The following is a 22,934-nucleotide window of genomic DNA, read 5'->3' as shown; positions in this document are numbered from 1 at the left end:
AAAATAATTAGGCCACATTCTGGGTGCTGCCAAAATAAAGATACTAAGGAGATACTGGTTACACATCTCGGGTAGTTTAAGTTGCAAGGCAATTACCTGATACTGCCGGTGTATTTGAGGTGGTAGAGGAAGAACAGCCCGTGCTGTGTTGTGCTGTTTGGGAAAGAATTTGGAATTGTAGTATTAAAGCTCGTACCACAGCAAAGTAGTGCAAAAGGCAGGTGAGTGTAGTGTTAAGAGTTAGAAGCTAGACACTGAAAGCAGTATTTAGGCACCTAAATAAAATGACATTTCCAGTGGTGTTGAGCACCCAATAGGTCTGCTTGACTTTCACAGATATTTAGCAGGCAGTGACAGACAGACAGCTTTGAGTTTGTCAATCTGGAAGGCAGGTTTCAGTGTGATGAATTGCATTTAGGATTGCTCCAATCCCCAGCTGTAAACTGCAGGTAGCACAGAAGGTGACAATTCTGTTCTTAAACGGGATGTACCTGCCCCGGGACCGGGTGATGACCTGAACTGAACTGAACCGAACTGAATGTCTTGTAAGTGGTGAGCGGGTTTCTCAGTGCTGGTTTTATCTAGCTATCATTAAAGCATCTCAGGGTCTCACCATTTTGTGGTCAACTGGGGCTTCGTGAGAAGAAGCTCTTGGCATGCCATTATCTGCTGACTGGACTTTGCAAGTTCAGTTTGACTGGGAGAGCGTTATGTTTTTTATGGCAAGCTCTAAAATCCCCACTGGGGCTCAGGTCCGCTGGGTGGTGGTGGTAACCTGCAATTTCGCAATACCTTTCTTTTTCTTGCTTAAACTGTTTTGCAATGGTGGTGTTTGGCTGTCACTGGACATTTCTGTTTTGCAGTTAGTCTTGGTTGCTAGATTTTCTTTATTATGGAAGTCCTGGATAGGCCCGGTGGGCAATTTTTGTGTCGGCTTTGGGTGATACCCCGTTTTGGTGTAAAGCAGCATAATTCCGCTAAATGCAGTGAAATTGTTGTTTCACAGCAACTTCACACCTGACCCGGAGACCCTGGACAACTCAGGGAAAGAAAAAAATATGTTAAGGGAACACTAACTGTATAATTAACTATTCCAAAGCTTGGAAGGCATAAAAGTCAGGTTGCACGCACATCTTAATTCTGTCCCTTTGTCAACAGGTGGTACGATCAAAATTTAAGTGACACTTCTGCCTTCTTTGTGCTGCTGGCTCTCCTGTGCTGAATCTCGCCTGTTCAAATTTCCAGTGAACCTTCTTGCATTCTCCTCTGGTTCCTACCCTGCAGTTATAACCTCGGTATTGGGAGCAAGCCTGGAAAATTTCAGAATGAAAACTGAAACCTTCCAAAAGGTAGGAGCAAATAAAAAACAGAGGATATTAATATAGCAACAGCTGGACTTCAGCTTTAATAATGTATATATTTTAGAGCACGTAGCGATTCAGATCAGATACAGGTATTTCTGTGTGCTTCTGTTAAATCAGACCTCTTGCCAATAACACAATGGAAGACTGGTACACTACATTAAAATATTAATTACCAAGCTCTTTTCTTTTGATGGGTCTACTAAAGATCCTTCGAATGGATATGTGAGAATTGATCAAAGATTTTGCAGGTTGTTGCCACTGCTCACTGGGCATTTCAAACCAAAACCGAACCTGACTCCCATGAAAAAGATACCGTGTTTTTACAAGCAATAAAAAAGCCCCACTGGTCACTTGATTGCTATGGGGATGGATATAACTAAACCGGGCTTTCTTAAGGCAGAGAGCACGATCTAAGAGAAACAAAAAAAGACATGGGAGAGGGAGGGAAAGAGCGAGCGAGCGAGAGCTGAATTGATTTCAGTCTGTTCAGGTCTAGCTGGAAAACACAATGCAGCGAAACGGTCCCTTAGTCGGCAAGCTTCTTTTCCCAGGTTTTTCCCATGGTTTGAAGTGGAGAGGGAGGGATAGTATTAGAAAAAGTGTGTGTGCGAGAGAGAGAGAGAAGGCTGTAGGAAAGGCAGAGAGATGAGAGACATCATTTGGAAGGGTACAAAATAGTCCATTCCTTCTGGGGAGTGGAAAACTTTGATGTCCGTGTCTCTGGTTTTAAAGCGGCAGTGTCAGGTTCGGGCTGAAAGGCCCCGGTATTCGAATCTTTGTCTGTGCTTGCGCTCGGGACTTTGCCTGTGCACACACCTGCACGTCCAAACACCTGCTAGAGCATCCACGCAGCAAATGGGCCTTGCACTTCAGAGCGGGTGACAGAAAATAAGCAAGTAGATGGCTTCACCGATTCCTTGTGCAGAGATACATGGTGAAAAATAAAGAAAAAAGCACGTTTGTATGTTTGTGTGCATGGAAAGAGAGATAAGCAACGGGAAAAAAAGGGCTGTGGGCTCTACCCCTTTTAAAAAGGTATTCTCTTCCTGGCATTACTAACGCGGTCATAAGGCTCAGGGTGTGTTACAAGGCTGACAAAGTCTAGAAGAAAAGGCACAGTTACAGGTAAGGAGAATAATCTATGAGAAGCACTGTGATTTGGCAGTCATCGCATACCGGTAAATTCAGTTCCAAGAGGCACAACTGATGTCTCTAAGTCAGAAGCCCTCACTCCCCTGCAGGGTCATGGGCATCTCGCACAGCCTGGCTGTTTTGTGCTTTGAGACGCTTCTCAATACAATGCTACTAATAATTCAGACACACTAACAATGTTAAGTCCACTGCCAGCCTGGAGGAAAAGAGGAAGAATAGGACCACATCTACCACTCAAGTGAATTCTGGTAAAAGCCGATCCAGAGTGCAGGAGGCTCTTTCTCCTTTCCTCCCTCCCAAGAGCTTTGCCCTCATGGTGGAGCTGAGCGGGCTTGTCCTCTGCTAACCCCACTGGAATCTGCACCCAAAAACTGCACCAGGCACTAACAAGCTGCAAAAGCAGAAAAGGTATTTGAGAATTATGCAGAGTTTCAGATCAAGACAGCAACAGATGTAAATGTTACTGTGATGGTCTTGGGCTGCGAGGTCCCGCTTTCTAGCAAGAATAGAATCATATGTGCATGGGGTGGTTTGTGGGTCCTGATGGGAGCCAGACAATGGATCAATTTATGTTCAGTTGACAGACTTCCTTTACTGGAGGGGAGATTTTGACTTGAATCCCTGGAATGTCGGTGTTTTCCTTCCCAATACTCATTTTGAGTTTAAATAGACAGAGTGAAAGGCCTATTTTCATGGCAGGTGGGCTAGAGAAGGGAGGTTTTAATGACTCTTTATTCTTGGATTTATAATCTGACACGCTGTACGCACATGTGTTTGTCACAAAACTGTGTGAGGTGCCCACCACCCATCCACGCATTGTCCAGCAGATGTTAAACCCATCAAGTGTGTTTGCTTCCAGTTCCAAAGGAAAACATTCTCTATTTTGGGATGTGGGATTTTTTTTTTTTAAACTGATCTAAACAAACAAACAAAAATAGCCTTGGAGAGGTAGGTCTTACATGATCATAAGAAACCTGTGTAAATGAGGATCTAAGGCCTGTTCCCTGACCCATAAACTGGGTTAGTAATTAGTTGTTCCTGCAGTTTGTTGTTCTCGTCACAAACCCTGAGGTTAGGCTGTGGACTAGTTAAAAATCATGTGCATTAGCAATAAGGGATATCTAAGCATACACTTACTGCAGTGGCAGAGCATTAGTTGCTCCTTATAATAATACCTACGAGCCGGCAGTCACAGCAGAGGTCATGCCATGTAGCAGCATAGAAAGCACAGCGCTTTCCCCAAGGGGTTTTCAGCCGAAGACCTCAAACATACAGATGAATCTGCTTGGTGGGACCTTGCACTCACGTGGGGCTCCATTACAGGACTAGGACCTACAATGTATGGATACACTATATTTTTTAATATACACATGTGCTTCATTAATGAGAAAATAGAGGGTAAAATTTGCCTTATGGCCTGGCATAAGCTGAACTGAATAGAAATAAGGGCTGTTTCTATCACTAACCAGATTCCTGTTGCTGCACTATAAATCTCTTAACCTCAGATTGATGAAGTCTCTGTTTCGGTGACGAGATAAAACAGAATTAACCAGCAAGAAATAAAAAGTGGCAGCCTCCTGATTGAGAAATCCTACTGTGCAAGAAAGAACTACTAGTGAAATGTTGCCTCTGGCTGTAGGGGAAGAGAGAAGGAAACCTAGAACTCTAGTAATTCTGCAAATTTGTAATTACTGCAGGTAATTAGGCTCTGTCTTGGTTGCCTGGTTGAGGCAGACCCAAAACTGCTTGTAGGATTAGGTTTGCTCACTTTCCTTGAGCAAATTATTACCTTGTAAGTGATATGACAGTGGAGCATCCTCCAAGAGCGAGGGACCCCACTGCATCCATGGGCACACACTGAGTCAGGACACCATCATGTGTGCTCATGGACAGGCCACTGTGTGAAGTAGCCATGTAGGTGGAAGGCAGATATGGGATAAAACAGTATCATAGCCACTGCTACACCGAGGATACTCTTACATTGCTTTAGAAGCACTCCAAAAAGTTTTGGAACAAACTATGGAATTAATGAAAACTGAGCCGAAAATCTCTAGAAACAACTTCGTAAGACTTGATCTTACTCTGAAAGACACTGGTGGGTATTTGAATGTTTAGTTCCTCAGGCTCTAAGTATGAAAGGGAAAAGCCCCTAAAATATCTTCATAGGTAGCCCCTATAAAAGCACAAGATTCAAAAGCATTCCTTCAGGAGATCAAGGACGGTCCAGCCTTTGAAGCTGGGAGGATTGGGAAATTTAAAGATCTTTGTGGCAATCATATTGTGCCATTAGAAATCTACCATTTGGAATTGTAAAGCGTTTAAAAGGAATGATTCCAAATTCCACAGCTGTCTGGTGAGTGACAACTTGATGTGGCCTGGGGGGGAGGAAGAAGGTCATTGTTGGGAAAACAGTTAAAATGAACATTTTCTGAACAGATGCTGTAGATAATACTTTGATAAATGAGGTTAAAACCAAATAAAATATTCTGGGTGACTTCCAGAAAATAACAGATTAGTAAAACAAACAAACAACCTCAAAATGCAAAGACAAGGAACAGGTATATGGCTGGTACTTAGCAAATAATAGCGGACTGTTCAAAATAAAATGAACAATAAACAAAGTCTAAACCAGCAAGACGAGACAACTCTGCTGGCTATGGGAGGTGCTACATTTTTTTATTGCACTGCAGTTTTGCCAAGCAAGAGAGGTTCTGGAAGGCTCGGCTGTTCATTTTGATACACTAAAAATACACTAAAATATTTGAGAATCCATTTTTATTGCCTTTTTTTCCAGACCATTCAAGCAGCTCAGCTGCTGATCAAAATACAAAAGCATTGCATATGCCCAACACGTGAATAATGAAAGCGATCCCCTCAGTTTAGTATCTTTGTCAGCAGAGTGAAGTGAGAAAAGTAAACAAACAGCATCACTGATGACAAACTGATTTATGGAATCGTTTGTTTTCATAATTTTCATCATAATTATGACTAAAGGTCCCGATCCTGTGGCTGCTGAGAACCTTGTAGGGGTGGCTGCTGGCTGGGTGCCTGCCCTTAGTACTCATTAAAAGCTCCTTGTAGATGTGGTTTAGAAGAGCACAGAATAGGGTCTGTTGGGATAATTTTTCAGGGAAGTTTCTTCCTCGCCCTTTAACAGAACCCATACCAAATAGCTTCTAATCCTGATTTCTTCTGGCAGACCTTTTATAGGTAAAACCAAATCAATATGTATAGTTTGTGACAAAAAGAAAATTTACCCCCAAATTCAGCATAACCTTTTAATTTTATCCTCTTTAATCCTTTGATAATTTTTGTGCTTCTCCTGCAGAAAAGCAATTTTGCTAATCACCTTTGTGCCAATCCCTGCATTCCTGACAATAGCATGAACAGCTTCCATCAAAGTCTTTGATGTGGGAAAGACACACACACATGTAATCTGAAAACAATTCAGCTCCTTGGTTCTCAATGGTGAGCACTCTGCTTTAATAGAGTGCAAGTTCCATGGAGGTTTCTAATCCTTTCTGCCAAACAGAAGAGACACAGTCAGGTAGCACACCTTATTCAGAAGTTAAAATAACATGTTACTTGCTCTCAGAGAAAATCAAAACAACTCAAGATCAAAACCAGATTCCGCCAACCCTAACGGGATAGACTTTCTACTCAGATAACTCTTGATCTAAGTGTGTAACAAGTAACCTGCTTTAATCCCTCAAAGCGATGGTGTTACAGATAAGTACTGTAGTAGCAGAGGAGGTGTCTTAAGTTTCAGAAATACACAAAAGCATTGGTTGGAAGGAAAAAGAAAACAAAGGGCTGTCCACATGATTGTGTCTTTAGCTGGGAAGGTGTATTTGAGGGCACTGCAAGAATAAAATCCCTTGAAGACAGCAAAAAAAAAAAAAAAAAAAAAAAAAATTGACAGGCATGTATTGAAATGCTGTTTCTTCCGAACTGGATTTCATTGGCTTACACTGTTAAAGCACAAGATTTACAGGTATAAGCTCCCCCGTTTTTAGCTTACAAACCCTGCAAGCCATGATGCTGGAATAGTTTGCTACTTCAGCACAGAACTCTACCCCGTTTTCTAGAGGTTTGGAGGGTATATTATTGACTTTATGATTATACTCCACTGAGCACCTGCACTGAGTCCTTTATTAGAGTATGAACAATGTAGTGGGCATAATCATGCTACACATACAGTTTTAGTAATGATTCAGAATCTTCCTTGGTTCTTGTTCCTGCAGACACCTACATATGCGCTCACTTCGGCATTGCTGGGAGGACTAGTGTCATTGGGTTCTTAGCCTATGATGCACAGCTTTGACAGCTCCACAGCAGTCACAGTAGCTGAAACCATGCCCAACAAGAAGTATACGCAGTTGCAGGTCCATTTCTCTTAAAAACCCCACAATAACGGATGATATATATGTTTTGGGCAAAGAATAATTGTTGTTACTATGTTGTAAGGCAATTACCTGGCAGTGCTTCATTTAAGAGCAACGTAACATATTTTTTTCTTCATACTACTCTTTGTGTCCCCTGCCTGAAGCATATTTGGTCCTCTCCATGATTACTGCATGCAAACACACGTTTCATCTTAGCCAAATATTTCATAGTTGTTTATACCTCGGGTCACAAATTGGAGAGCACTGAGGCTCTGCTTCTACAGATGCGCTTGTCATACCTTGGTCATGGTACCCCAGAGGGTCACACTCCATGTGTTACTTTGCTCCCAGGCTCCTTCTGGATTACACCAAGTAGTTTCCTTGGGAAGCGGCACAGGCACAGACTGGTGATTACTGTACAGTGGAATATGGGTGTCACATAGTGCGGGGAAACACGCGCTACGCAGATGTAGGCTCTGCAGAGTAACAAAGCCTAAGACCAGAAGGGACCCCTTTGACTGTCTTAGTCTGATCCTGAGTTAGGACTCGCCAGGTCAATTCCAGGTTTAAGTTTTAGTAGTTGTGGTCTAGCCAAGCTCGCTCGCTAAGGGAAGAAAAAACCCTGATATTGTTTCTTAAAAAAAATATCCAGTAATGGTGAATCTACCATAAGCTGTTTCAACAGTTAATTTTCTTCACTACAAAAGGACACTTTATTTATGAATTTGTTTCCCACCACCTTCTGTCAAGAGATCTTATCTCTTTGTCTGCTAAATTGAAGATCCTGGTATTACCAGATTTTTCTTCCTGTTTCAGTGCTCATAAGGTATGATCACCTCGCACCTTAACCTTCTCTTTAGAAAGCTAAATAGACCGAGCACTTTGGGTCTCACTATAAAACATGTTTGACAGTCCTGTAATCATTCTTACTACTCTTCTTTGAAACCCCTCTAGTTTTTCACCATCCTTCTTGAAATGTTGGCTCGACAAATTATTTCCAAAGCAGTCACAACAGAGTGAAAAACAGAGGTAAAAGAACCTCCTGGCTCTTGTTTGTTTCCCAGGACAGCACTAGCCCTTTGGTCACAGCTCTGCAGAAGGAGCTCACGTTCAGCTGATTATTCATCTTAATGAAGTCTTTACAGAATTGCAGCTTTGCAGGATAGGGTTACGTCCTTTCAGTGTGACTTACATTCTTTGTTCCTCGATGTGAGACTTTATATTTGGCTTGATTGAAATACATACGATTTGATTGTATGTATGCATAGGGTTATGCAGCCATAATCATCCTTTGCCTTTTGCCCAATGCTTAGCACCTTCTACAAAGCTTTTCAGATTTTTTTTCAGGTTGCTAGTAAAAATATAAAATAATGTAGGGTCCATAAGCTGTCTCTGTGGGATCTCACGAGAGAAAGATCAACTTGATAATAAACATGTCTTTACAATAATGATTTAAGACAGAGAATTCATTCAGCTTTAAATAAATTTAATGTTTCAGACATTGCTGGTCTATTACAAAAGAGCCAAGTTTAATGTAATCAAAAATATATTAAGGTGATATAAAACTGCATTCACATCAATTCCATAATCTCACGTTAAGCAAAAATTTGCTGTATTACCTCTCTTTCAGTTGCCTACATAGGTCCTGTACTAGATGTGCTGGTTATTTCACCTGAGCTCTAACTTAGATTGAGAAATTTTTAACTACTTGGGCCATCTGATTCACTCATTATAAATGCTGATAAAACATTTGTTGCCTTCTGTAACTTCCCTGACTGCCAGCGTATATTGAAACTTGGTGTAAATGGACCAGATAGTTCCTTAGCCAGCAGTTTTGGACCTCTCAAATACAAGGCTTCCAGAGTTGGTGATTTAGACGTATGAATATTTGAGTGCTTGAGATTACACAGACAAGATGACCTTCTGGAACAGGATGCAAGTACTGTCTAAAGGCCCGTATGCTATGGTAACCTCATTATATGCTGAAATTTATTTTCCTACTCCACTGTGCAAAAGGTGATGTAGACTGTGGTGGGTAAGTGATACCTGTTCAAAGCATTCTAGGCAGATGATGAACTTCTTATAATTTATCTATTTTTTAATTTAAGGGAAAAATTTCCCCAAGCATCTCAGGCTTCTGTAGAGTGGAAAATACTATAAGAAAGAGTAACACAACACTGGACTCATATTTTCCCGCTCCACTGTCCATGTAGGGCTACTTTGCCATTTTGGATCAAAATCCTTCTGTGTTGTCAGTACTCCAGGCTCCTGTGGATGGCAACAATGACTCAGTTATTATGAACTGTTCTTTCATGGCACTGTGCTTGTATATATGTACACACACATCTGAAGTGTGAGCACTTTTCAGTCCCTGCTCTGTGGAACCCTGGAAGGGGGAATGGGCTACACTGAAGGGTCGGAGTGAAAAGCCAGCCTTAAATCCACTGTAGCAGGGCCTGCTCTTACATGGGGAAGACCCTTTATTTTATGTGGCCCAGGAATCTGGGAGTGTTGAAAACTGCTGTGCAGCACCAGATGACTCCTGCCGTCACTTCGTGAGTGACAGGCACTCCTGACCCTGCTCAAGGATAATTAATGAGCATTAATCACCTTGCTATTCACCTTCCTTTGCAGGGATGCAGTGCTTAGCTGGGGTTGCTCCAGGTGGTGGAGCAGATGCTCTGGTTAGCAGGCATCACCGTTCTCACCATTAATTATTCACGTTATTAATGAATATGTGGATCAAGGTGATGTTATTAATCCCAGCTCGTGAGAATACCGACCCGTACGCCGGGCTGCGGGGGGGGGGGGGCAGCTGCTCAGGGGGAGTCCCAGCGGCTCCCGTTAATGAATTAATTCGCTAACGAGGGTGGGCTCGGCGGCCCCGTACCCCCTCCCGCCCCGGTAGCCGCCTCCTCCGCCGGAGGGGGGTGTGTGACAGGCAGCGGCTCCTGCCCCATGTGACTGGGGAGCGGCTGCCCCCGTCCATGGCTTGGCCTCCCCCGGGCAGCAGCAGCTCCGGCTCCAGGGGAGGAGGGGCAGGAGCTGCTGCTCCATGGGGAGGAAGGGCAGCCCCCGATCCCCCCAGGCGGAGGGGGGATCCCGGGCCGCCTCCCCCCCTCCCTCCTCCTCCCCCTCCTCCCCGCTGTGGGCCTTACCCGAGGAGCTACTGCTCCTCATCTGCTCCTACCTGGACGCGCAGGCCTTGGGCCGCCTGGGCCAGGTCTGCCGCCGCCTGCGCTTCCTCAGTAGCCGCGATCTCCTGTGGAGGCGCATAGCCCGTGGCTGCCTCAACTCCGGCTTCACCCAGCTCGGCACCGACCTGTAAGCGCGGCCTTCCCGGCGGAAGGGCGGGGGGGAGGCGGCCGCGGCGGCTGGGAAAGGCCGGGGATGTTGCGGCCTAGCTGGTTGCTAAGGGGCGTTCTGCGCTTTTGGCGTAGTCGCTAAGGGGGGGCTCCCCGCTACCGTGAGGGGGCGGGGGAAGTGTGTGGGGGGGGAGAGCTATTCTCGAAGCGCGGCTGCGCCGTAGTTAGTCTGCGCCAAGAGAGGTGGCGAGGGCAGGGGAAGGGCCGTAGCGCCGGACCTGCAGTGCGGCCGCCCCTGGGAGGGGCGGGACCGCGTATGGCGGTCCCGGGGCGGTGGGGCCTGACCCCGGCTCTGCCCAGGAGGTTTAGGGGGTTGTGGGGAGGCGCTTCGTCTACCCGCGGGAAAGCGGGCGAGCGTGGCGGGAGCTTCCTGAGCTCCCCCTCGGCGACAGGCCCGGCGGCAGCGGCCCTCAAACGTCGGGGCCTGAGGCCCTCTCCAGATCACCTCGGTCCCCCGTACTTCCCCTGACAAAACACGTAGGGTCGGGGGCTTCAAGCTTGGGGAGGACAGAGCCACCATGTGCAGCTGGGGTGACTGCTGCGTGTCCGTGCTCCCTCCTGGCTTCTGAGCAGCTGCCCCTGCCATTGTCTCGAAGGCACCTTGGAGAAGAAGCCACAAGGGAGTGAGGCCTGGGCTGGTGGCTTGGGGAAAGGTTGGAGAGTAGGCTTATGTATGTTCTTGGGTGGAAGCGCCTTTGGGGGGGTGGGCAGGAATATGTGTTTCTTAGATTCTCTTCCTCACAGAGTAGCTTGCTGGTACAGCTGGTGATGGCTGTCACAGAGAAAGTGACTCTTGGACTTTTCATAGCTTCTGGGTTTTAAAGTTTTGTGGGTAGGGGTTGTTATTCTTTTTTTCCCCATCATTTTTTTCCCTAATATAAGAGCACATCACAGGTTAGGAATAGGTCTGAGTCTTCTTGGCTTTATTGTGTGTGACAGCAGCATCTTTCTAGATGAAGTGCCTTTGGGGCTTGGGACTTGGCAGTGGTTGGTGAGGACCCAAAGATTGCTTTTCCTCTCAAATTTGCTAGTGTATGAAATACCACTTAGAGTCAGCCACACAATCTGGGCTTTCCTTGCTACTTTAGGGATCCCAAGAGGAAGTTTATGTTCTTAGGATCTCTGAATCCCTTCTTATGGTTTCCCTTTAGCTGCCATCTCAGGATCTTGTTTGTCATCCAGTGACTCAATATTGTTTCCATAAACACTGTGTTGACATAAATCAAAAGAAGGGATGTCAGTTTTTGAGGCCTATTTTGCTGTGTCGTATTGCTATCGCATCAATAGCACAGACTTTAGAGAAACAATTATAGCTCCTGCTGGCAGGAGCAGAACTTCAGTGGTGCTGAAACTCCTTGTGTTGGGTTTTCAGGCCAGCACTTCAACCCATTTGGTCTTCACAGCTTGAAAGTTGAACACAGTTCATTTGGAAGTCGGCAGGAATAAGTGCTGCAGAATGGCTGTACGTGGGACTCTGTCTACTGTGATATATGATTTTGTCTCCTGAGGAAATGAAGTTCTGTATTTTTCATTAAGAATAAGGTGATACTATGCTCCTTCAGTTGCAGGAGGGATCAGGTGTACAGCAGAGCAGGTGCAGTGTATGTAAGGACCACCACTTCCCCCTGCAGAGGAATGCAGGTCTATAAACAGCTACAGAAGAGGTTTGCTAGGTCAGAGGGTTTAAGTGAAGGGAAGGCTGCTTGAGTATCATAAGCTCCCAGGGATTTCAATGCTGTTAGGTTTTCTATGAATGTTTTTTTTATAGTAATTCTAGGATGTGCTTTTATGCTGAGTCCTGTTTTCAAGTTTTCTTTAAACAACTCTAGTACTGAGTGCTGCTTTTAGCATTGGTCAGCACTGCCCTGGTCCTAGGGAGTTCAATCATGGGTAACACAGAAAGTAACGTTACAAGTTGATTATGCAGGAGCCTTGAGATATATCTGGAGGATGAATCCTTTAATTACTTTTAACTTAATGGAAGACTCAGACAATCCTCAGTTCTTTGAAATAGCGTGCCAGACCTTATGGAGAATACCTGAAAGCCAAGCACTTGTTTTCCTTGTGCAGAAATCCAGCGTCTGGGGACAGTTACAGGAGTTTTGCTCCAGTAGGGTAGACAGTTTTGGCAGCAGATAAAAGACAAGGGCATATCGCAGTACCAGGGGCTCTGGGTATCTGTATGTCTCCAGAAGAACCAGCATTAGTATGTGTGTTGAGTTGTGGTAGAGCTGTAAAATTTGTACTTGGCTGAAGAGGAGCTTAATAGTCTCTGTGGCAGCTTGAGGGTTTTAAATAGCCATGTGTCTTCCGTACCATTTGCTCCTCATGCATGTCTCCAAGATCAAGAGCAATCTCCAAGATTGCTGCTCTTGCAATTGAGGGAGTAAGATTTGCAGACAGGGGTTATATTTTATTTGACTACTGATATAAGTTGGGGAGGGGGTTGAGGTAGGCTTCTGGGCACAGTCCTTCCTGATAGTAATTCTAAGTAGGAACCTGATAGGTCGCTCATTGAAGGTTACATTTGAGCTAAGTAGGTATTTAAGCTAAAATATCACTGGGTAAATAGAAAGGTGATGAAGATAGCTGGACCTTCTTGATAACTGTGCTTTCTTAGTGATATAGAGTAAATCTTGAGTTTGTCAAGCTTGGCTTTGACTCACTCAAGAGCTGAAGCTTCTATTGCATGTTCTGGATAACGGTGCATGAGGTGGATGCTTGTTTTTTCCTTTTAAGACGTTTTTGTGCAATACTGTCTGCAATTGAGAAAGCAAAGGCTGAGACCATTTATGGTAAATGTACTTAATGAAATAATGTGCATGGTTCTAACATTAGATCTTGAGCTGATGGTCCCTGAGAGGCTGGCATAAGTTAAAAACTAGTCTAGGGAATAGTTACTGTTTAAAACAAAAACCAAAAAAAGTCTCAGAATAGTTTGATCATTTCTGCTGTTAAATGGCTTTTGATAAGCCATCTGTTAATGCTTTGTAAATAGAAATAAATTTGAGCCTGGAGTGTAAGGTAGCTGTGAAACTTACCCTCTTGCCCCTACTTCTCCACTCTTTAAAATGTTTCTGTTAAGTATATCTTCAGATAATTGTAACAAGAAGATCAGAGGCAACAGGCTTTAGCTTGTACATGGAACAATTGTTTGCTCAGTCAGCTTGCTTATAAAATGTCTTTATGCTGAAATAAGGAAGAGAGAAAATTTATAAGAAACTGGTTGCAAAACCTTAGCTGTTAGCAGCATGGAAAAGAGAAATTGTAGTATACCTGAAACAATTTTTAAAATTATCTACTTCTCATCCTGACTATCTACCTTTAAAAATTGGCAGCTATAGTTAGTTAGACTTAAATAATGTTAAATTGATTTGCTAATGTTGTCCAAGGAAGATGTGGACTTAATCCGAGATACTAGCTGTTATGCTGAAAGGCATATTCACAACATTGACAATCTTTCATATTTGCCCTTTCTGGTGGGAGCTGTGGATGTAAGCAAAGTTAAGCGTTTAATGTATTGATTCAGTCATGCACTTGCAGAAGAAGAAAGAAGTTTGCTTTGAGCAATGTTTCTGTATACCTCATTCCTTAGCAGGGGAGGGAATCATTAGGTTCACATCAGTGTGAATTACTGTATATTAGGGACAGCAGGGCCTGACTTGGAAGGTTCTTAAAGTACACTGTTAGTGTTAAAAATGTGCTGTTGCTTCTTTGAGCAGTAAGTAAATGTTTAATAGAATATTGTGTCACTATTATGGATTTATAGAGTGGTTTTAGATGGATGTAGCTCTTGGCACCTGTCCTACAAGTCTCTCTATGTCAGGCAGCCACTTGTTCTGTATAGTAATGTTAATTTTATGTATAGACCTGTACTGCAACAAGACCTTGTCATGGGGATGGTAAAAAGATAGCCCCTATGCTGAAGATTTTTGCTTTACTCAGTCATAGGAGCTGCTGAAGCAAGAGTAGAGTCGTGTCTTCATGACGTAAGGTGAATGGAGCATTTTTATTCCAAAGATGCATGGCAGCGTATCACAGAAAAATTAAGGCTTAAGAATACATTCTGCAGCTAAACTGTAGCTAAGCAGTAGCACAAACCCTTTGGGGTTTTTGGTGAGTATAGTCATATTACAGTTGTGTCTGGTGGCCCGTTCCTGTTTTGCCAGCTGTTGTACAGGCCCAGCAAGAGCAGTCTCTGCCCTTACCAGCTTGCTACCTAAATAGCCAGGGTAAACAAGGGCTGGAAGGGGAAGCAGAGGCAGAGAGATGTCAGCCAAACTGCCCTCTGTGCAGCAGGTCAGTGTCAGAGCCAGGAATAGCAGAGGGTGCTTTAAGCCTTCATCCAGTGCCTGCCTGCCGGACCACCTTGGACTGGAGAAATTGGAGAAGCAAAGAGCTCATTGCAAGGTGGCTCTTTATTTAAAGCATGGAAGAAAGGAATAAAGTTGCAGCTGGGCTAAACTTATTTCCTCTTTGTAACAAAGGAATTTTAGGGGCAAGTTAGAAGTTGCAACCTAAATAGCTTGACAGTGTGCTTTTTGTAATATATTAATAGCTGTTGTCAAAATATAGAAATGTTCCACTGTGGGTTTTGTCTGTCCCTGTCTCCTGGTCTCCCTAGCCCACTAGGATCATGGTATGTTCTCCAGTTCAGAGAAACAGATTCATTAATGGATGAATTTATCATCTTTGAGTATTTAAGCACTTGTGTAAGCATTTCTGTGAGTTAATAAAAGCTGTGTTTTCTCCCGATCTTGGAAAAATATATACACCTGCAGGAGCAGGAAATGGCCAATCTATGCAAGTCAAATCCAAATGCAAACTGCAGCAATCGTAGGAGACCTCTGCCTTCAGTACTGGAGGGGGAGGGAGTGTGAATGTCTGTAAAGCTGCTTCAGTTTCCTTCATCTTTTAAAATTTGTTCTATCAAAGTTTCATTACTTTAAGTCAGAAATGAAGTAGGCAATGAACTGGTGCAGATGATGCAGAGGAAAATACTCTGGGGAGGATATTGCAATAACAGCAAAGGCCTGGAAGAGGGCACACAGCTATTGCTTTGTGCTGGAAAAGTCAGTGGTTTTTAGAAACTCCTGTTAGAGTTAGATTTGTTCTTATTCTGTCTTAAACTGGTAGTTCTGGGAGGACAGATCTGCCAGGACAGCTCCATTTAAACTGCTTCTTGTTCTGGGAATGTGAAATTGTTTGTAAGACTTCTTTCAGGCCTGCCTGCCCTTTCCTTTAAATCTTCATGAATTCAAAGTGGAAAAAGAATTTTGTCTAGTTCATGACTTAAAAAAAATGTGTGCTGCGTTTGTTGCTATTATGCCTGTAACTTGCATAAGTGAACTAGCTATGGGTTATTTCACTCTATATAAATACTACCCTGACAGTCTCCTTTTTCAAATCAGAATATACATGGCAACTATCAAGCAGCTGGAGGTTTTCTCAGATCTTCCCAGGGCTATGCATTTTTTTAAGCAGCCCAGATTTCACCTCCAAAAACCCTATAGAAGTCCCTGAGAGAGGCCAAACCCTGCCTGGAGTTCCTAGCTGCGTTCCCATTGCAAACGCTTGTAAGGGAGAGGGCCTCTGATGGCAGAGTGATCTGGCTCAGTCTTTGTGATGGTCTTTTTTGGGGAAGCTTATGTGAAGGTGTGTGTCTTTGCTGTGTGTACAGGAATTTGCCTGCATCTCTGATTCTTATTAGAGTCTCTGGCTTCTTTGTGCAGGTGAATGAGAGCTGTGAAGTGTAACCGTAAACCTACACAGCCTGGTAACATCTAACTGAGATAGCATAGACACATGAGGAGGCAAAAAACAGCGAGAGAAGAGTCTGCAGAGCTCTCTTCCATCTCAGAGTTATGTGAACCCATGTCAAATAGGAAGGGGGGGGAGCATAGAAGACAGACTGAACCTGGCGGTAAGCTGAATAAGGGTCATATGCTAAAGGAATTCAGGTGGAATTTTTGTACTGGAAGAGACGTTTTGAAAGCCGGGCAACTTGTTGAGGTCAGCAACAGGAGCTCTGGACATAAATAGCTTTTCCCTCTTGGCTGTCTGTTGGTGGCCCATGACTTGTAACTGCACCGAGACCCTGCCATTCAACAGGTGTGTCCCAATTACACAAATAAGTGCAGTTGGCCCCTCTGTTAGCCATCCCTGCCACAGGGCCAAGGTTGAAAGTGGGGCTTAGCCACTGTGACCTATTTGTTCCTCTGGGTGACCCTTCCAGTCAGGTCTGAGGCAAGACGGTGACAGCTTTTGTGCAGACAGCAGATTTTGTCCACAGAAGAGATTTGGTCTCAGCAGGTCTCTACAGACTTGCATTTCCAGATGAGCTCTTCAGCGCTTAAAATGTAGCAAAATGTGAAGGACTTTGGTGGGTTAGGATGCCCCATGCAGCTGGGAAAATACACAGTATGACATGTTGGTGTTACCTTCTGTAACACAGTACGTGTTGTTGCAGGCATCGTTGTTTTGGCACATGCTGAAATTGTAGATGGCCAGTAGAAATCTCCCTGGGATGCAGTAAACCACAGAAGCTTTTGCTATTGCAGAAATACCGTTTCTGGTGGCAAAGGACTTTGGCTGGGGAGGGGATCATTGAAGGCAAAAACTGTTGGAGATGAAGCTCTAGGAGAAGATGTGCTTAGTCTCTGGCTGAGTGATTCTTTCTTTTGTTGCTTTCTTTTGGGGCCTGGGCCAGAAACTGCCGTGGTTCTGAGGTCACCTGGGTCAGTGGTGCTGTGGGGGGATAGTCCTAGTCTCTCACTTCAGCAGCTGGGAAGTGAGCACCAGAAGGAATATTACATTTCTTTTGGTAACTCTGCCAAGAAAGAGAGGAAATCCATAATTTGAGCAAAATACTTTAACTTTTTTTGTAGGGTGGGGTGACGTAGGAAGGGGGAAATGAAAAGTCCTTTATAATGGGTTGCTTGGGATGGCTTTTATCCTGGAACTCTCTCTCAGGCTGTAAGAAATGTTCAGCTTCTCTTTCTTAGTGTAACAAAGTTTTTGTAAAGGGAGCTTCCATCAGGAGTGTGTGCAATCGGAAACATGCATTAGCTCAGGTCATTTATTGCACCACATGGTTTGGGATCCTGATAGAGTGTTTTTTTGGTTAATTAATTAATAGCAAAGATAGCCTTGCATATTCTGGATCATGTAACTTTATGAGCTGTTGATAATTGCTGCACCCTAACAGAGGTGGTAAAATGATGGACTCTGTGCTTTAAGAACATTTTGCTTGAATTTTATTGAGTTTTCACATTCAGTGTTCACTGGTTCCTTCCTCCTGTGTTTCCTGTCATCCTTCTGGGATGTTGGGCTGTACTTCAGTTGCTTTCCAATGCAGGGCTGTGTAGGTCCTGGTAAAAGTAGCAGTCCTTCCTCAGTGAGTCAACCTTCAGCAGTCTTGAAATTCACTGTTGGGTGGCTTCTTTGAGCATGTGGATGCCAAGATCTTGATTTCACAGGGCACTTAAGCATGTACTGAATTTTAAGCACATGGCTTAGTTTTTCACTGGATTGCATATTAAGAAAGGTCAGGGTATTCATTGGCTGGTGGATAGTGGTCCTTCCACAGCATTTTACATAGCATTTGTCTTCATAAGGTGGGTTAGCCTCCTGAGTCTTTGGATGTTCAGTGCAGTTGCTGAAGTGGGAGGTACTTGGTTAAGTCTACCAGTCGGTGTGGATGTGTGATGTCTGTTGATTGTCTTGGGTCATCATGGAACAATTCTTAAAGTTTTGCATGTGTAGAAAGCGTGTAGATTGTGATTGAAGCAAAATGGTCTTTGTAGGGGAGAAAAGGGTCTTTTTTTATCAAACGATTAAGTTTATATGGTGATGCCCTTTTTAACTCTCTAAGGTTTGAGAACTGCTCTGGTGCATTGCATTGATGCTCATCACATTTTTTGATGTGTTCTGGGAGTTGCTCTGGGGGGTGCTGTTGAGGGAGCAAATCAAATGATCAAATTGTATCTCGGCACTTGATTCCATCGGTGGCCTTGATTTAACTTCTTTGCTGGTATAGGGGATCAAATACCTCTGACCAATACTTGAAAATCATTGCAGTTCAATCTCTGCTACCCTGGTATTGGCAAAGGAGAGGGATGTATCAGTCCAATTTCTACATCCCCTTTCTCATGGCCTCCATATGCTCTGTCCCCTTTCTTCACTCTATTATGAATAAATAAAATGTCTGGAAAATAAAAGGTGGATGTTTCTAAGTTATGTTTAAATGAGCTTAAAAGTTTAAAAGATCCAAAGTTGGTATATGGAGGAAGCAGGCTGGATAAATAATGTACCTATTAACAGTAAAACAAACAAAAATACAAAACAAAACCTGCCAAAACCCTACTAGACCTTCCCCTTAAGTCTTCCCCACCCAACCCTCACCCCTTCCAGACAGGAACTGTTGATTTGCGTGAAAGGAAGAGGTATCTGTTACAGGAGTAACCGCCATACTGGACTGGTACTGTGGGCCAAGCTAGTGTGTGACTCTGTTTTGAAATTCCCCTTTCAGCAGCAGGGGGATCAAAGCCTTCCCCCCAGCTAGAAAAGTGACCAGCGGTGTAAGATGGAGGCTACTTTTTTGACCTTGTATTCACCTTTTTCGGAGCCTTGGAAATGACATCTAGTCTTAGTAGGGTTTGTGCGTTGAGCTCAGGATGTCTGCTTGGGCCAGTATGCGTTGGGAGGGGGTTGTGGCGTGAGTGCATTTTCCATCACTGTGCAAGCTGGTGACTTAAAATCTGTACGTGGGGAGAACTTAACTGAGGGTTGAGTGTGGGGAGAAGTGTTTTGGAGTAATAAATGGAATTGGATGTAGGCGGAGAGCCTGAACTCTGTCTGGGAGAGTAATAAGCAATGAGGAGGCTGCTGGACCTGACCTGACTTTTCAGTGCTGTGCATTCCTCATCTCAGACACTATCTGGCCGTGAGCTCCTGCAAGTGCTCTCTTTAGAAAAGGAATTCCTCTCCTTGCAGACTAGGCTAACTCTATAGTTTTATTATCTTATTTTTTTTAAAGGGTTAGGAGAAATAAAGAGCTTGTATCTTCATAAACTCAGTTTTATTTGGTGAGGCTTTACTGATCACAAACTTACAGTTGCAAAGCTTTCTAGGGCATGAAAAGCTTTTCTATGTGTGGTTTCTGTTTTCGTTTAAAATGGATCACGTGCCCAGGAATGCAGTCAAATTATAATGGTGACTAAGTGCCGGAAAGCATAGAAGAGGGGAGGGAAGGGTGAGCAGAAAAAAAAAAAAGGAGCCTGAGGCTATGGAAGGAAGGCTGGGAAAATGAGAATCTGGCCAGGCCCCAGGGCCAGGTTAGAGATTCTTACACCCATTAACAACCACAGGAGATGTTTATTTACAGGGAGCTAATCTTTGTTTTAAAAATGACAGAGTACCCAAAAATCCCACTTTTTGAGAAGTGGGTTGGAGGCACAGTAGGGATGGGAGGAGGGAACTGATTCTGATTGGGCACCAGTCCCCATCTCTTGGGGATCTTCCCTTCATCCTGTGCACCTGAGAACATTGGCTGTTGAGAAATGCATGAGGGGGATAGACTCTTGCAGTCTAGTGAATGGTTCCCAACCCCTAGTTACAAAGGATAACTTCAAGAGTTTCTTTTTGTTTGTACTTTTCTGATCTTTTCTACCTAAGCAGCTCCACTAAGGATATTGAGTAATTGAGTTTATGATATGAGAAAGATGGGAGCTAAAGCTGCCCCCCCCACCCCCCCCCGGCCAATCAGCCCTGGATCATGAAAGCAAAGCGGATGTTGAACAGCTGTTTGAACTGGGTATGTTCATGTAGACTCTAAAGAGACCTTGGTGCCTACCTTTTGTCACCTCTTGAGCTGTGTTGATCTTGGCTCGTCTCAGCTTGTCCCAATAACTTTGATTTGTATCCCAGCAACTGCTTATGAACTGCAGTCTCTTTTAGTAACTTTGTCTGACTGTAAGTAGAGAATTTTCCAGTGATGTGGTGGAATTCTCTATCCTTTGATGAGCTGCTGCAAAAGACAGTCCGTCTTGGGGCATGTGTGCATTGTGTGCTTATACAGATGAATAACATTTATTTTTAGTTTGAACATATCTTGATTTCTAATTATTGTATCTGGTTATGTGATTGTCAGACAGGTGAGGGTCTGGAGCAGTTTCTTTACTAGTCTTCTGGCTAGACATGCTCTTCTGGCTTCTAGTGTCAGTGTTCTGTTGATTAGTGTTTCCTCCATTTGTTCTTGTATGGTGTTGCCCTTATCTTAACTGGCTTTCTTTAGGCTCTATTGGAAGAGCGATGTCCTGTTTCTCTAGTTGTCATAGTTTCTTTCTTGTTTTGATTACATTTTGCCTGAACCTGAGTTGCATTCAATATACTAGATCAAGTTTTAATCAGATTTAAGACTTATACACTAGTGATCATCAGGGATGGCTTTCTTTGCTGGTAAGTACCCACTCTGCTCAGTGTTCCTGTCTTGTCAGCTCTGACGAGTGCCCTTGTGCTGGTATGGCTCAGGCACCGTCAATGTTTGCCAGTTCATAATTTGTGGAACAAGAGTGAGAGCATACCTGTGACCAGCTTAAGTGTATTTGTTGTAGGTATAGCATCAGTCCTGGTTGTTAATCTTGTCTCTCTTCCTTTGTCTGCAGAGCGGCTGGCATTCCAGTGAAGGAAAGGGTGAAAGTATCTCAGAACTGGAGGCACGGACGCTGCCGGAGGGAGACAGTCCTGAAATGGAAATGCAAGCAAGTGGCTCCTTTCTCTTCTACTTTTTTCTGTGTCAGCTGCTTCAGGGCCTTTGGTTTGTGTTTGTGCCCTAAAATTGGGTGTTTCCTGCTCCTTGTGATCCATGAGGTCTTACACGTGATGTCGCTGGCCTGTTTTGGATGTGGCTGGTTAGCTGGATGTGGGGTAATTGGAGTTGCTGTCTTACCCTAGAGATTCATTCTGAGAGTCAAGAGCTCCTCTCTTAGTAAGACCTTGAATTTGGCATTGTTCTGATCTTTCCTCTTCTAGTTGGATTTAGCAATCTTTACTACAGACTTCAGACTGTTACATTTCTACCTATTGCTGTATACCATGAGCAATTTCCTGTCCTGCTCTCACAATGAGCATACCTTGGTCCCAGACATGGACTTATGTGTCCCCCCAGAATCCTTGATTTGTCTCCTGTGCTTTATTCCGGCCCCTGATTTGGATGTACAAGTCTAAAATGCTAATTGCCATTCTTCTACTTTATGCTTCTTCATTCTCCTACCTTGTGCTTCCATCCTTCACTAAAAGAAAAAAAAAAAGTATATTTGATATTAATAAGATGAGATTGTTGTGATTGTTGTTAAATTCTTGCTTGCAAAGGTGTACTCAGCTTTCAAAGCAAAGCATAAGATAGGTCTTTTGTCTGAACAGCACATCTAAATTTTCAGCCTTCACATCATCAGACAGAAGGAGAAATGAAAGACTATGGTTTGTTAGCTGCTGAAGAACACGGACTTGCTATTGAGATTTCATGCTTTTTTGTGCTGTGTAGATTGAAGTGGTGGATAATGTGCCACTGCTTGTCAAAAGTCCTGGGAACAGCTGTAATGAACAGAGTGGGTTTTGGTGCAGGTTGTATACCTGCCTTTGAAGTGCTTGCAACCATCTGTGAAGACAGGCTCTGTGGATGTTAGAGATCATTACTAAACCAGCTTCCCAAGTGAAAAGGCAAGGACTGATTTAATGAGGCCACCATCTAAAGTGCATCCTCTAATTTTCATTTATCCTGCTTCAAATTTGTTAGTTCTCCTTATGAAAAAGCCATAGAAAAAGGTAAAATGCTAAACTGCAGCAGGAGGAGAGCCACAGAAACTGGCTGTAGTCTAGGTAAGCTGGATATTCGCTTGCTTTTAGACGACTGCGTAGGAGTGGAGGAAGGAAAGGGAAATCGAAGCCTGCCTAAAACCAAAGCTGCTGCTCCGAAGATGCCTCTTATTTTTTCCATGCATATGATCAAGTCCCAAATGACCATTATAACCTGTGCTCAACTCCTTTGCCTGTGTGACTAAAACCCTGTTATTGGAGATGAATGCAGGCAAGCAGGAACCTTCCATCTAATAAGTAATCTTGTCCTCTTGCTTGTTTCTAGTTCCTCATTGTGATGTTATGAGTGTGGCTGTGTGTAATGGCTCTGCTGACACAGAAAATTATGACTTCTGAGGATGAATGATCTGCAAAAAAGAGGGAGACAAGTTTTTATGAGAAGCCCCTTGCTTTTAAAACAGTTTGTTCCTGAATAGTTTGAAAACTGAAAGCTGTGCTATGGAAAGGCTCTGGTTTTGCTCGGTGTTTGCGTGGGTATTGGTGCACTCAGCAATGACTGCAAAGTGGAGACAATTTCATGCTTCCATGCCCCATAGGATATGAGCCCCATGTCTCTTTGTATCTGGCCTTGCTGTATCCAGAAGGCCTATTTGCTGATTCTCTGGTGGCTACACAAAAGCAAGATCTTGAGCAGAGCTCGCTGCCTAAGTGTGCGTTGTAGCCTGTTCTGGTTTTCTGTATTTTGGGTTTATTTCAGTAATAAACTTGTGATGACAGACTTGACTCAGACATTCCTTGAATGTCTCCTTCTCTTGGTTCCCCCAGGAAAGGAAGCATATCTTCTATTTGTAACT

At 43.7% G+C, this 22,934-nt stretch overlaps 1 protein-coding gene across 1 annotated transcript in view; it reads left to right on the top strand.

Moving 5' to 3' along the window:
* Nucleotides 1-9,888: 9,888 nt before the first annotated feature.
* Nucleotides 9,889-22,934, top strand: part of FBXW4 (F-box and WD repeat domain containing 4) — a gene marked incomplete at its 5' end in the record, with an annotated part of 65,868 nt that continues 52,822 nt past the window's right edge. The window contains 3 exon segments of the mRNA XM_082486573.1: nt 9,889-10,012; nt 10,015-10,225; nt 20,931-21,026. Coding sequence (XP_082342699.1) covers nt 9,889-10,012; nt 10,015-10,225; nt 20,931-21,026 — 431 coding nt within the window.

The sequence above is a fragment of the Vanellus vanellus genome (genome assembly GCF_965231255.1).
Source record: "Vanellus vanellus genome assembly, chromosome: 7".
Classification (NCBI taxonomy): Eukaryota; Metazoa; Chordata; class Aves; order Charadriiformes; family Charadriidae; genus Vanellus; species Vanellus vanellus.
The sequence above is the reverse complement of the archived record's forward strand: the minus strand, read 5'-3'. Positions and strand labels throughout refer to the sequence as shown.